The sequence below is a fragment of the Hemibagrus wyckioides genome, linkage group LG13 (assembly GCF_019097595.1).
Source record: "Hemibagrus wyckioides isolate EC202008001 linkage group LG13, SWU_Hwy_1.0, whole genome shotgun sequence".
NCBI classification, from domain to species: Eukaryota; Metazoa; Chordata; class Actinopteri; order Siluriformes; family Bagridae; genus Hemibagrus; species Hemibagrus wyckioides.
This window is the reverse complement of record NC_080722.1, coordinates 2,828,199-2,842,500: the sequence shown is the minus strand read 5'-3', so window position 1 is coordinate 2,842,500 and position 14,302 is coordinate 2,828,199. Positions and strand designations below refer to the sequence as shown.

General features: G+C 42.1%; 1 protein-coding gene across 1 annotated transcript in view; it reads left to right on the top strand.

Moving 5' to 3' along the window:
• mmp21 (matrix metallopeptidase 21) overlaps positions 1 to 12,555 on the top strand; it is an 18,642-nt gene extending 6,087 nt beyond the window's left edge. The window contains exons 8-18 of the mRNA XM_058406323.1: positions 1 to 19; positions 630 to 728; positions 2,452 to 2,582; positions 4,242 to 4,305; positions 4,761 to 4,925; positions 5,750 to 6,443; positions 7,966 to 8,105; positions 9,166 to 9,307; positions 11,174 to 11,431; positions 11,547 to 11,719; positions 11,801 to 12,555. The exon at positions 1 to 19 is cut by the window's left edge and continues 67 nt beyond it. Of these exons, the coding sequence (XP_058262306.1) occupies positions 1 to 19; positions 630 to 728; positions 2,452 to 2,582; positions 4,242 to 4,305; positions 4,761 to 4,925; positions 5,750 to 6,443; positions 7,966 to 8,105; positions 9,166 to 9,307; positions 11,174 to 11,431; positions 11,547 to 11,719; positions 11,801 to 12,109 (2,194 nt within the window). The 3' untranslated portion in view covers positions 12,110 to 12,555. The remainder of the gene's footprint in view (positions 20 to 629; positions 729 to 2,451; positions 2,583 to 4,241; positions 4,306 to 4,760; positions 4,926 to 5,749; positions 6,444 to 7,965; positions 8,106 to 9,165; positions 9,308 to 11,173; positions 11,432 to 11,546; positions 11,720 to 11,800) is intronic.
• The last annotated feature ends 1,747 nt before the right edge of the window (positions 12,556 to 14,302 follow it).

Here is a 14,302-nt window from a genome sequence, read left to right as displayed (position 1 = left end):
AGCCTACTTCACAGAGCAGGTGATGTTCACTCACATCCCTTTAATCTGCCATATCATTCAGCTGTCCACCTGTAAGTGGTCAGTGACTACAATGTAACTCTGTCCCTCACTCTGTCCGGTCATCACTGGATGCTCTGGAGATGGAAGGTGATGTTGCAGGTAGAGTTTATCTCAAAGTAGTCATGAGAATATAATCAATGATTCATAAACGGTGTGAGGAAACATTCAGACTCAGAACCTGCAGCTTAAATGCTCTCTGTGATGTATAAGCCCCGCCCCCTGGGAGAGTCTTGCTCTACAGTAGCAGCTCGTTAGCAGTAAACATGGTTCGTCTGTGTGTTTGTCTGCGTCTTCCTGTACACTGTTCCCTTTTCCTAAAATCGCTATAAGTGGGTGGAGATTACTCATATGGAAGAGGGCGGAGATTGTGTAAGTCATTGAAACACTTATTGTTCCAAAAACCATGGACTTTAAAGTGCTTCATTTTCTGCAGTTAAAGTCCATGAAACAATAAGGGTTTCTATCTAAAAATATACAGAGTGTTTAACGTGTGTGTGTGTGTGTGTGTGTTTGTGTGTGTTTGTGTGTGTGTTTGTTTGTGTTTGTGTGTGTGTGTGTGTGTTTATCAGGGAGTTCCAGCCAGCGTCGCTTTCTTCAGTCCTTCTGGAGTGAAGTTTTGTCTGGAGCTGGTAAAGAAGCTGGCTGGAGAACATCTGGACCAGATCAAGGTGACATCACCAATCACACCTACTACAGCACTGTTCTGCATTCTGATTGGTCAGAAGGTGTTGCTTCAGTTTCTATAACAGCAGCTCTGACAGGAACAGGTTTATATTAACACGCTCAGTCTGTGTTGTCGTTTCTATAGTAACCACTTGTTTGAGGGTCTATTTTGGTGTCCTTAAGGTGTTTCTGGGTCTATTTTGCTGTTCTTAAGGTGTCCCCAGGTCTGTTTTGGTATTCTTAAGGTGTCCTTAAGATGACCCCAGGTCTATTTTGTTGTCATTAAGGTGTTCTTAAGGTGTCCTAAATGGGTCCCCAGGTCTATTATGGTGTTCTGGAGGGGTCCCCAGCTCTGTTGTGGTGTCCTTCAGGTGTCCCCAGGTCTATTTTGGTGTTCTTTAGGTGTCCTTCTACATATATAGAAGGAGATTCCAGTGTCAGAGCTTTGTAACAGTAACAGAGATTTCTTTCTCAGTATTATAACAAGCGGAATAGTTCAAAACTCGAAAAGAGAGAAAACAAAATGAGGAGGCTGCTGTAACTTACACATAAAAGGTATGGCTTCTTGTTTCTTAATACTTTAGACAAATTTTTCTGGAGTAAAAGGAATACAGTAATCCCCCATTTATGGCGGAGGTTACGATCCAAAACCACCCGCGATAACTGAAAATCCGCGATACACGGACAGCACCCCCAAATGCTTATTTTTTTATGGTTTAAGCCGTAAATGACCCTCCCACACTCTTTAAACACACAGACAACATTTGCAAGGATATAGCGTGATGGATTTGGGGTAAATTCATAGAAATATCACATTTATAGTGAGAACTGTATGTATGTATGTTCCTTGACAGAAGCCTTACTGCAGGGCGTTTGGGTGACATAATAGGGCTTGGAGAAAAATAGTAAAAACAGAACAAAACGAAGGTGACACGTGAAGAACTGTGATGCTGGAGAATTCTGCTTCCCTTTCCCCAACTGCACGCAGACCCAGCAGCCAGTCACAACCGTGATTAAATGAATAGGGCATTCCGATTGGTCAGACTCGTTCCTCTAGCCGTGCTGTATTTGATTTTCAGCATCCCCGCACCGCGCTTTCCTAAACAACACTACGTGTTCTTATTAACATTTCACTTCATTTTCAATTAATGTTTATATTTTGTAATCAATAATTATATTTTTATTAATAAATTACCTTATTTCAATATAAAAACAATTCACAAATTCAAACAATTCCAAATAAATAATCCGAGATATACCGGGACCGTGATAAATGAACTGCAGTATAGCGGGGGATTACTGTATAACACACCAGGACATGCTGTTATAGGAAAATAATCAACATTAGGATCGGGGTTCTGTGCTTGAGTTTCTGTACACATTTGAATCTTTGAATCAAAAGAATCTATAAAATCTTTAAAAGAACCTTAAAATTTATGAGTTATGTTGAAAATAATAAGAATTTGCACATATTAAAACATCAGGAATTGTTGTTGTTTTTGCTGAATGCTCCAATAAGTTTACATTTTACATTATAAATCGTTTCATTTAAAGTGAATCATTTATGGATCATTTATTGAATCATTATTGAATCATTAATGAATCATTTGTTCTTTAAGTCTTTAACATAAACATTTACACTGGATTAGAGTGTTATTAAACTGGATTTTACTGTATATAATTTAGATATAATAACATATGGATTGTAAGATTGTGTGTGTGTTGTAGTTTGCCGCTATCGGCCCCACCACAGCCGATGCTCTACAGGAAGCCGGAGTGGGCGTCACCTGCTCGGCTCAGAAACCCACACCTCAGCACCTGGCCGCAGCCATCACACACAGCCTAAACGACGACCTCTGACCCCAGCCTCTGTCCATCCGTCCAGACACCTGAGCCATCACATGCAAAGCTAAAAGACTATATGTATATAAATGCTATAATATATATAAATGCTATAATATTAAACGTCGAGGTTGTAGCGCAACATGACATATTATTCTGTTCACTATAGTGGAATGTAGGTTAAATGTATTTTATAGAATTATCAGGCATATTTGAGGCACTTTAAAGTCAAGAAAGATCGCGACAACATTAACTAATCATGTTCCGCTAAGCTAGTGTGAACACACATCATCATTTCATTAATGTTACCAAATACTGGAATATTGAACGTACTCAATGTACAATATTGATTGATGTATAATTTAAGATGAAAGAAAAAATAGTTAAATACATTAATAAATATTATTAGAATTGATTACTGTTGATATCCCGTGCCGCGTCCATCCAAGGAATGTTTATCATCATCGCATCTTGAGTATTTGATGCACTGTAATGAGTCTCTGGGTTACAGCTCTGTTCTAAGTTCTGTCTGAGATATAAAATATAAATAAAGGACAGTTTATACTTCCACACTGTATGTTTTTCTTGCTTGGACGAAGCTGTGAGAATGACCGGACATGCCAAGTAAGGAATAAAACACAACAGGGGGTGGTGTTATAGGGAAATAATCGGCATAGCACATTTATTTCTCTGGCACATTATCATTTTTCAATGTTTATAAATACGTTTAATGTCTACTAGACGAATAAATTCATGTCCTGAGGTGCGTTATATCTGCTGTAAATAATCATCATTTTCTTTCTCATGAAGTTATTGATACAGAAAGAAAAACCATCTACTGTAGCTAACTATTTTGCTGTAGAAATTAGTATTGATGAATATAACCCTGATTGTAATTGACCTTAAATATTAAACAAAGCCACTATCTATATAAAAATCAAAACTAAAATCTGACTTGTAAAAAAGTGTAAGCTAGTTCTCTTGAGGTAAGATAGATTAGCTAATATTAGCGGTATTAGACTAGCTGCTGTATTAGCATGTTTATAGAGCCTGCTGTTGGCATTGAGGGTAAAAGTGTGGACTTACGTTTATAAAGTGATATCTGTAGAGAGAGAGATGATTCATTTGATTCGAAATACAATTTTAAATATTTCTACTTTTATTTCTAATATTTTGGGGCAGTGGTAGCTCAAGTGGTTAAGGCTCTGGGTCGTTGACCGGAAGGGTTCAAGCTGCCACCGTTGGGCCCTTGAGCAAGGCTCCCACCCCCCTGCTCCAGGGGCACTGCGTCATGGCTGACCCTGTGCTCTGACCCCAACCCTCAAGGATGGGATAGGCGAAGCCAGAATTTCACTGTGCAGTAATGTATACGTGACAAATAAATACAACTTAACTTAAACAGGGAATGTCCGTGCAGATTGGGTCCAGTATGCTTTCACGTGAATATTGTGTCAATAAAATGACCAAACTTTGTGTACATCAGTGGTCATTTGTACATTTGAACAAAAAAGACAATCGACTTGCTATATATTATTTTATTTAGATTTAGAAAATTTTGCCCCCGACCTTCACACACCTGCCTTTTACGGTAAAAGATGTTGGGAAGGTGAATTCACCTGACAAAAAAGAGGAATAAAGCCATAATAATAAAAACGTGTTTGTTTTCTTTGAGTCAGTGCAGCTGGCTTTCCTCTCCCAATAAAAACCGAGTGGCACGTGCACGCGCAGGTGCGCTCACAGGTAGGTGTGAGGCGCGTGGCGCTCGCGGTAAAGATTTAAAAAGAGAAAGAAAAGAAAACAAAGATTAAAGTGCGGTTTGTGGTTTTATGCCCATATGGAAGGGTTACGGTGATTTGTTTTTCGAGAAATGTTTCGTTATATACTCGATTATATCAAAGTTTATTCGAGTTAAACAATAAAAAATACCAGTTATTACAGTCTTCACACCAAGCCGTTAGCCTGAGGCGTTATGACCGTTACTGTTTGAATTTCTTTTAAACGAACTTCAAAGAGGACGCGCGTGACACCCGGTGCCTATATAAAGGCTGCTCTAATGGCCGCCGCTTCACTGTTGAATGTTCACCACTGACTCCACATCGTGTCTGATTTTAACGACTAAAACTCGTCTCGGGTTCCTGGAGCTTATTTAAATGTCAGAAACGCCACGTTATTAGATCGTTTACCGTTTTTAAAAACACGTGGTAACATCAGTGATGCCATCACAGATGATTGTTTTTGTCTTCATGGCGGTCATGGGCTCCGGTGTCTCGGAGAAACTCTTCCACAGTCGGGATCACTCGGATGTAGAGATGTCCTCCTCTCACCTGGCCGAGCTGGTCACCGATACCGACACTGCTCAGGTGAGGAAGAGGAACACCTGTACACTGTTCTACTGCGACCATCTAGAAACTTCTACACATTATTGTTACAGAGTAAACCTTCCCAATTCTAAACAAATAACTTTATTTAGTTCCTACAAAAATTTACAGATCTTTCGTCTGACAGAGAAATGGTGGCTCAGTGGTTTGCCTCATGCCTCATCAGGGATCGATTCCCACCCTGTTCGCATGAAGTTTGTAAGATCTCCCAGGTTTCTGTGGGCTTCCTCTAGATACTCCCTTCTCCTCCTCTGGTCCAAAGACCTTGTATCTGATTGCCATCTCTAAATTATCTGTAGTGTATGAACGGGTGTGAGTGTGTGTGCAACTGTGCCCCATATTTTGGGATGGACTCCACGTTCCTCACGACCTTGTGCCGTTTTTTTTTTGTTTTTTTTTACTGGTATCCACTTAGGGTTCTGCATCCATCCTGGTGGTGGTCTCCACCATTTCTTCTTTCCAACCTGGACTACTACTTCTCTTAAGCCTGTCCTTCTTCTGACCATCCAGAGGTTGTCTTTGTCCACTCAGGGCCTCCTTCTATCTAACCTGGATCTGTTTCTGTGCAGACTTCTGAAGCCTCATAGATTCGTTCTGGAAGATCTATACAGATTTGTATTTATCTATACATATTATGTGTTGATGACCCATGTTGGTTTGAAGCTGTGTACTACAGATTACGTTTTCTTTTTTCCGGATCAGTGTGCTTAATTTGTATGATCCATTTTGTGTTGCTTTTTATGCAAATATATAATTATTTCGTTTACTGACAGAATGAGTTTTCTGTTCTTTCATTCCATCTTTAGCACTTCCTGTTCAAGTATGGATTCATGAAACCAGTAAATTTGGAAAGCACCCAAAGCCCCGACTTTGACACTCTGACCGATTCGGACATCTTCTCCGAGGACACGGTTCAGGATCGGACTTCCTCGTATCACTCGGAATACACCGAACATCTCCCAGAGTCGCCCCACTTTATCAGCGCTCTGCTGGAGTTCCAGCGTGTGTCTGGTTTACCCGTTACAGGCGTGTTTGACGACGCCACCAAAGTGGCCATGAACAAACCACGATGTGGCGTCCCTGACAAAGAAGAGGACCAGAGTGACACCATGAAGACCAGCACCACTGCAGAGGACCTGAATGAATCCTCTGAGCCTTTCAATGTCACCGCGACTGTGCAGAGTAACAACACTGACGTAGTTCAGAACAACACCTCTGACCAAGATGAGCCGGAAAACAGAAAACAGCACCACCTACAGACACTCATACATAGGAATAAAAGAAGCACCAGTGCTTTGTGGGGCCATGCTGCGTTCTCGAAGAACGTCCTGACGTGGAGACTGATTGGTGAAGGTTACAGCAGCCAGCTCTCGGTGGAGGAGCAGCGCCACATCTTCAGGCTGGCCTTTAGGATGTGGAGCGAAGTCTCACCTCTGCAGTTCGTCGAGGATCTGCATTCATCACCGGACGAGATCGACATCAGACTGGGCTTCGGGACAGGTGTTACTCTTCTTCACTGTGGTCTGGTGTATTAACCCAGGATGAATCTTTTTACAGCAGCACAAATGTATATTTCTGATATTTCAGTGGAGACTGATGCGTGTTATTTCATGAGTTGATTTTTAGCGCTAGTAAAAAAAAAATAAATTTTTTAGTCACAATTTAAAACCAGGGGTCACCAACTAGCAGACCAGGGTCCAAATGCAGACCTTGCTTTTGGAGCAGATCTTCTGTTACAGTCCATCACATGCATTTATTTTAATTACATGATGATTAACAATCATTAGGATTGAGACAAGCTACAGCACTAGAGATGCTAAGAAAGTCAAAGTAGATTTTCATTTTATTTGACTTGCTCTGGTCAGATTTGATTGAAAGAATAAATTGATTCCTTTTTGGCTAGTTAATAAAAAATCAGCGGGTTTATTCTACACGTGTTCTCACACCTTACTTACAAATGTAAGCTAACTGTAGATGGTTTAACGTAATTATAAGCTACTGTTTAGTCATGCTAGCCGCTGGACCTTTGTTCTGTCTGCAAGGGATTTTATTTATTTCCCAGGAATGTTACACGTTTTAGCTGAAAGAACACCGCTGAAAACAGAGCCTCTAACGGATCACAACGAACTGAACATCGTCTCCGTATGCAAATGAGTACACCAATTAAAACACATTGTTCACGTTCATTACACAATACAAAAAAAGAGTCGTGTGGAAAAAATCATTTTAACAGAATTAAAATGGGTCACTTTGACCCGAACTGAAGACGAGAGGGCAAATTAACATCCTAACGAGGCTATTAATGAAGCAGCAGGGACTATTAGCATGGCCTCATTTGCATAATTCTAGCTGGTGTCTTGCAGCTTTTATTAATTATTAGCAACATTTACATGGCTGGGTGAAATATTTCTTTTACACAAAAGCAGAAGCAGAAATATGAGCAGGTATCAGATTTATATATGTGTGAATATCTTGTAGCCTGAAGTACTTTAATATTTCTAAATCAATTGAAATCGTTTGCATAATTGTAGCATTGCATCACAGTAGCATTGAAAGAAATATTTCTTTAAATATTTGAGCAAAGTGCCACAGCTATTATCTGATGAAATTTGGGAATGCTAAAATAATGAAAAGTCTGAGGTAATTTTAGTAAGCGCTGTGTTAATCCAGTCCGTATATATACTGTAGTATTCTGTAGAGCTCACTATACGTTCAGATGAGTGTTTTAAAGATGTCTACAGGGTTTAGTTTCAACCTGATTTCATTTCACTAATTATCCTCCCTTTGTTCAGGGACAGAGCTCATTACTGAAATATGATTAAACAGGAATGTACTGAATACCTGCATTGTTATCTCTGAATACGCCGACTGTAGATTGGTGTCAGAGCATTATTCTACTGTACTATAGCAGCTGTCGAGTCTGCCATGCTGGAATAACAGCTTACTTCATACACTTATAATCATATCATCATCAGAGGAGGAGGAGGTACAGTAGATCACAGCATTGTTCTCTCCCGCTAAGGTCGACACTTCGGATGCTCTCAGAGTTTTGATGGTGCTGGAAGGGAGTTTGCTCATGCCTGGTTCCTGGGCGACATCCATTTTGATGATGATGAACACTTCACGGCCCCCAACACAGGGAATGGGATCAGCCTGCTTAAGGTAAGACTAAATTTAAATGTAGCTCCAGTCAAAGAGGCGTGGCCTATGCTGCATTCAGCCCCAGAGAAGGAGACGTGGCTTATGTTCCATTTAGACCCAAGAAAAGAGGTGTGGCCACACCTCCTATCTTATATTCATCCCTAGTTAAGGTGGCATGGCCTATGTTCTGTTTAGCCCCAGGTAAGGTGGCATGGCCTGTGTTTCGTTTAGCCTCAGTTAAGGAGGTGTGGCCTAGGTTCCATTCAGCCCCAGTTAAGGAGGTGTGGTCTAAGTTCCATTCAGCTTCAGGGAACAAGGCGTGGCCTATGTTGCATTCAGCCCGAAGGAAGAAGGTGTGGCCTTTCAGCCCCAGTTAAGGAGGTATGGCCTATGTGGCATTCAGTCCCAGTTAGCAAGGCATGGCCTGTATTGCATTCAGCCCCAGGGAAGAAGGTGTGGCCTATAAGCCTCAGGGAAGAAAGTGTGGCCTATGTTCCATTCAGCCCCAGTTAAGGAGGTGTGGCCTATGTTCCATTCAGCCCCAGTTAAGGAGGTGTGGCCTATGTTCCATTCAGCCCCAGTTAAGGAGGTGTGGCCTATGTTCCATTCAGCCCCAGTTAAGGAGGCGTGGCCTGTTGGAGGAGGCCTATGTGACACTAAGCTCACTGAACAAGACATGGTTTATGTTCCATTAAATTGCTGTTAAGGAGGTGTGGCATATGTGCCATTCACCCTCTATGAAATGGGTGTGGCCTAGTCATCCAAAATTCCCAGTAATGTATCAGGTGTGGTCTATGAGCCATTTAATCCCTGTGAAGCGTTTGTTATGTTTTAAAATCTAATTTTAAATTAATATAAGGTGATTTTCACAGGATCACACTGTACTCCAGTGAAATTCACGTTACTTTTTTCTGTAGTTTCTACACAGGAGTTCACACACAGTGCAGGTTATAACCTGAGCATGAGCGTAAGAAATGAGAAACAGATGGGAACAAAACGAAAAAAAGAGTCCTTCACTAATGACACAAAAATCTCTAATATTTGCAGGGCTTTTATTGAATTTTTGCCTGATATTTTGCAGGTAGCTGTGCATGAGATCGGCCACGTGCTGGGTCTTCCTCACATTTACCGCTCAGGATCCATCATGCAGCCCAGCTATCGACCCCAGGACGACGGCTTTGAGCTCGACTGGCTCGACAGGAAGGCCATTCAGAACCTCTACGGTGAGTACAAATGACTGTGTACTGGAGTGTGACCTGAAGTAGAGGTGTGTGTGTGAGCAATAGACACAGCTCATTCACACCTTATCCAGTTTATCAGTATTTAACAGAAGCCTAGTGATGGGTTTTTGTTATTCCTCTGTGTAGCGGTTGTGTGCTGCTCTGACTGATTACTAGCGGATGTCGTTATTGCTAGCAAGATTTTCTTCTTCACTCACCATTTTGCAGGGACATCTAGCATCATGGTGTCGAGATTTTTGTGCAAATGCACGACTCAAAGTCCCAAAATGCATTACAATGCTATTGTATACGATGATACGCAGCCAGTTAGCAAAGTTCACGCTGTCCAGTACGGTGGTATTAGCGTGATAGGTGTAGCTTTGGAAGCTGTTTTAAGAACGGATATGATAGTAAAAACTCAAAGCTAACTCATTTTTAGCTAGCTATTTTGTTTCCAAATTCTATCTATCTATCTATCTATCTATCTATCTATCTATCTATCTATCTATCTATCTATCTATCTATCTATCAATCAATCAATCAATCAATCAGTCAATCTGTACATCAATTATGAATCAGCTGTAAAGTGTCTGACAGATTGTGATTATAAGTCTCTCCAGATGACAATTCATTAAGGATAATGATCGCTTTGCTGCAGAAAAGGCAAGCGTGAAACATCACGTTCTGCCCAAGCGACTCCCAGCAGAGCAGCTGCTGTCACATCCATCAGCGCTATAATGGGTCGCGTTTTGGGAGGTTCATTACCGCTGACTGGCCCTCATGTTGCTGATCGTTTTCAGCTCCTGAAAGTAAAACTCAGCCATAAAAAGTGCTCTAATGGCTTATAAATAAAGTCTGTCATTTTCTATCAGGAACTGGGAAACAAGAGTACAGGTGCCACTCAGTGCTGTGTAGGATTGACATCACTCTGGGAATAAACTTACTTCGTTGTTAGCCATGGGTATAAATTTTTCAGAGACAATGTTTGACACTTAGATTTACACGACTGACAAACTGATGCAGATTGAGGAACGCATCAGTTAAGGAGGTGTGGCCTATGTTCTATTCAGCCCCAGTTAAGAAGGCGTGGCCTATGTTCCAGTTAGCCCTAGTTAAGGAGGCGTGGCCTATGTTCCGTTCAGCCCTACTTAAATAGATGTGGCCTATGTTCCATTTAGCCCTAGTTAAGGAGGTGTGGCTTAGATTCCATTCAGCCCCATTTAAGGAGGTGTGGCTTAGATTCCATTCAGCCCCATTTAAGGAAGTGTGGCCTATGTTTCATTCAGCCCCAGTTAAGGAGGCACGGCCTATGTCCCATTCAGCCCCAGTTAAGGAGGCGTGGCCTATTTTCCATTTAGCCCAACTTAAATAGATGTGGCCGATGTCCCCTGAAGCCCCAGTTAAGGAGACATGGCCTATTACCGCTGACTGGCCCTCATGTTGCTGATCATTTTCAGCTCCTGAAAGTAAAACTCAGCTATAAAGAATGCTCTAATAGCTTGTAAATAAAGTCTGTCATTTTCTGTCAAGAACTGGGAAACAAGAGTACAGGTGCCACTCAGTGCTGTGTAGGATTGACGTCACTCTGTGATTGAAAACTTGGCGGTTTGTATGAATTTTTCTGAGATGATGCTGAACACATCTTGATCTACAGTCTGATGTTTGACAGGTAGATTTGCACGATCGACAAACTAATGCAGATTGAGGAAGGTTTTTTCTACCATCAGCACAGCCCATGATCTGCTCAATGAAGTTCTGCTGCTTTTGGATGAAAGCATTTACCAAACGATTAAATCTAAATATAATCAGGGTTCTCAGCTTGGTGTCTGTGCTCAGTCTTTCTGCTTCCTTCTGTTCCTCCGCTCTCAGGAGGATGCGGGGGTCGCTTCAGCACTGTGTTCGATTGGATCAGAAAGGAGAGAACGGCGTACGGTGAAGTGGTGGTGCGATTTAACACCTACTTCATGCGGAACGGTTGGTACTGGCTCTACGAGAACCGCAGCAACAGAACCCGTTACGGAGATCCCGTCTCTGTGCAGGTGGGTTGGCACGGACTCCCGTCTTCCGGAGTGGATGCCTACGTGCACGTGTGGAGCCGTGAGACGGACGCCGTGTATTTCTTCAAAGGTAACTCGGAAACCAAGTGTGACAGTGTTCTTATACGTTAGAATACGATCTCTGTTTTTGTTTTTATTATAACATGATAGTGTTGGATGGAATGAACGGATGTGTTGTGGTGCAGGAGCTCAGTATTGGAAATACGACAGCGAGAACGATCAGGTCTTTTCTGAAGACGCAGACGGACGACGTTACCCTCGTCTCATCTCCGAGGGCTTCCCCGGCGTGCCCAGCCCCGTCGACACGGCCTACTACGACAGGAGAGACGCTCACATCTACTTCTTTAGAGGTTCCATGGTAAGACAGAGAATTATAATCCTTCACATCACTGCCTCACAAAATACATATTATATTTAAATCACATCAATCTTCCCCCAGGTTTATAGGTTCAGCGTCCAAGCTAACAAGCTGGCCCCTAAATCTCCTCAGAAAATCACAGAGTTGTTTCCCGCCCTGACCCCGGGCGACCATCCCGCGAGTAACCTGGACGCTGCGTATTTCTCGTACACGCACAACACCCTCTTCTTGATAAAGGGCGCCTCCTACTGGAGGGTGGTGGGAAGGAGGGAGCGCAGGATGAAGCGCTCGCTGCCCTACAACAGCCTGCTGCCTGCTCGAGAGGTGCAGCAGCAGTGGTTCGACATCTGTGATGTCCACGCCAGCGCCCTGAGAACTGACCGCCGGTGACGGTCAGAGACCGGGGCACTTACTCTGCAGTTTAGAAGACCATCAAAGATCATCATTGAATTTTTTTACTGCACTATCACGCTAGGTTTCTCGGATTGTTTGCGTTCTCATGATTTGAAGCTTACTCTTTAGAGCGTGACTGAAAAACTACCTCAGCACTGACCTTTATTTAATCCTGAACAACTATCTGATCTAGTTCCTGACTCCAGAGCTTGTCTCGGGTTCTGCTTGACCGCCGCCTTCTCTCAGGACTCAAACCAAAACAACGTCGTATTTTTCTCTCAGCAACTCTGTGTACTTTTCTCTCTCACTCCTTTCCTCTTTCAGCTGACAGGGTGATAAAAACGGAATAATTTTACCAACAGGTTGTTCTCACAATGAAAAAACAATTAGGAGATTACATTTTATTATATATATATATTTCCACCCTATTCACACCTGGCATTCACATCTGTCTCAAAAGTCCAATGAGATGCAAACCTGTCCGCATGTGTCATTATAGCTGCGTCTTCAGCCATGGGATTTAATTTAACAGCCTTTCAGACTCCGTTCGATCGTGCTGCGTGTTAATGAAACTCATAAAGGAATGACAGATGAGATGAAAGAAAGAAAAGTATCAGCTTTTATACAATCTCTGCTTTCATAGCCTCGTCTTTATCCGTTCATCCGTTAGCCAGCGATGGAGAGCTGTAGCTAGCAGCTACAAAAAATGTTTGTGGAAATTCATTTTCCTGTGTGGATCAGTGGTAGATTTTAACACCAGCTTCATGATATGTGCTTTTCTGAGGCTCTTGGAATAAATGTTATGCCTTATACCAATCTACAACATACATTCCTGCAGGATTTCAGATGCTCTCTTGTGTAGTATATAAACACAAAAGCACTACACTAGATGCTAATCAGTGCCTTTTTGTGATTGTTGACCAAAACTGCTCGAGATGTTTGTGCTTTCTTGAGGAAAAATGGCTAAAATCACATGCACAGGATAATTCTTTTTAAACTCCTAGCAATGAGACACATCTGGAATGACTCAGGACGAGGGATCCAACTTGTGATTAGTGTTATATCACAGCATTTCTTGATTCTGCCATCACAAAATCATCAAAATCCTGGAGGGACTGAAGAGAGATCAATAAGACAAGAATATCCTTTTATCCTAGCCTCACAGCAAGAAGGTCCGGGGCTCTAATCCAGGGTTCGAACAGACAGGGGTCTTTCTGTGTGGAGTTTTGTTCTCCCCATGCCTGCATGGGTTTACTCCGGGTACTCCGGTTTCCTCCCACAGTCCAAAAACATGTACATTAGGTTGGTCATTCTAAATTGCCCATAGGAGTGTGTGTGTGTGTGGTTGTCTGATCCTGTGATGGACTGGTGACCTGTCCAGGGTGTACCCCTGCCTTTCGCCCAGTGTGTGCTGGGATAGGCTCCAGCAGATCCCCATGACCCTAATTAGGAATAAAGTGGGTATAGAAAATGGATAGATGGATGGATGTTTCCAGGAAACAGTGCGGCTTTTAAAAACGTCTGGTTTCATTCCTTCATTAGCGAGCACCGGACGTAGTGAGATCAGTTAGCATTTGTTACGCTAACATGATCGGAGGATACAGAACCAGAACCATTTTATTAGAAAAAATGAAAAAATAAATAAAAACCTCTGTAGGCATATTGTGACGCGAGCGTTGTTGTCGACGTGTGAGTATTTCTGAACCCTGATATTTCTGTGACGTGTTTTGTCACGTTTGTGAACCCCTCCAGCGGCTCGTCTCAGACGTCATAACGGTTTAAAGCATGTTGACATGAAAAACTCGGGTACAGAGAGCTGAAGAGATCTAGAGCAACATTTTCCTTATTTATAATCCTATTTATGTGTGAGACAAAAACAGAGTGTTTACTTCCTGTTTGTTTAATATTTTTAAAAGAAAAAAATGAATAATTGTTTATTTTTTGTACGTGAATAATAAACTTAGATCTGTGTATAGAGAGAGAGTGTACGAGCAAATTTATATACAGTTCAAGTATGTTACTGGGGTGTGTGTGTGTGTGTGTGTGTGTGTGTGTGTGTGTGCTTTCTAGCCAATTAAAGCGTTTAAAGTGAAGCGAGGCAGCAGGAGCACATCGATCATGCAGTGGGTGTGTGTGCAACGCAAGTCTTTGTTCTGTTCATTCACTCTGTTGGCCAGAGCAGATTAAACT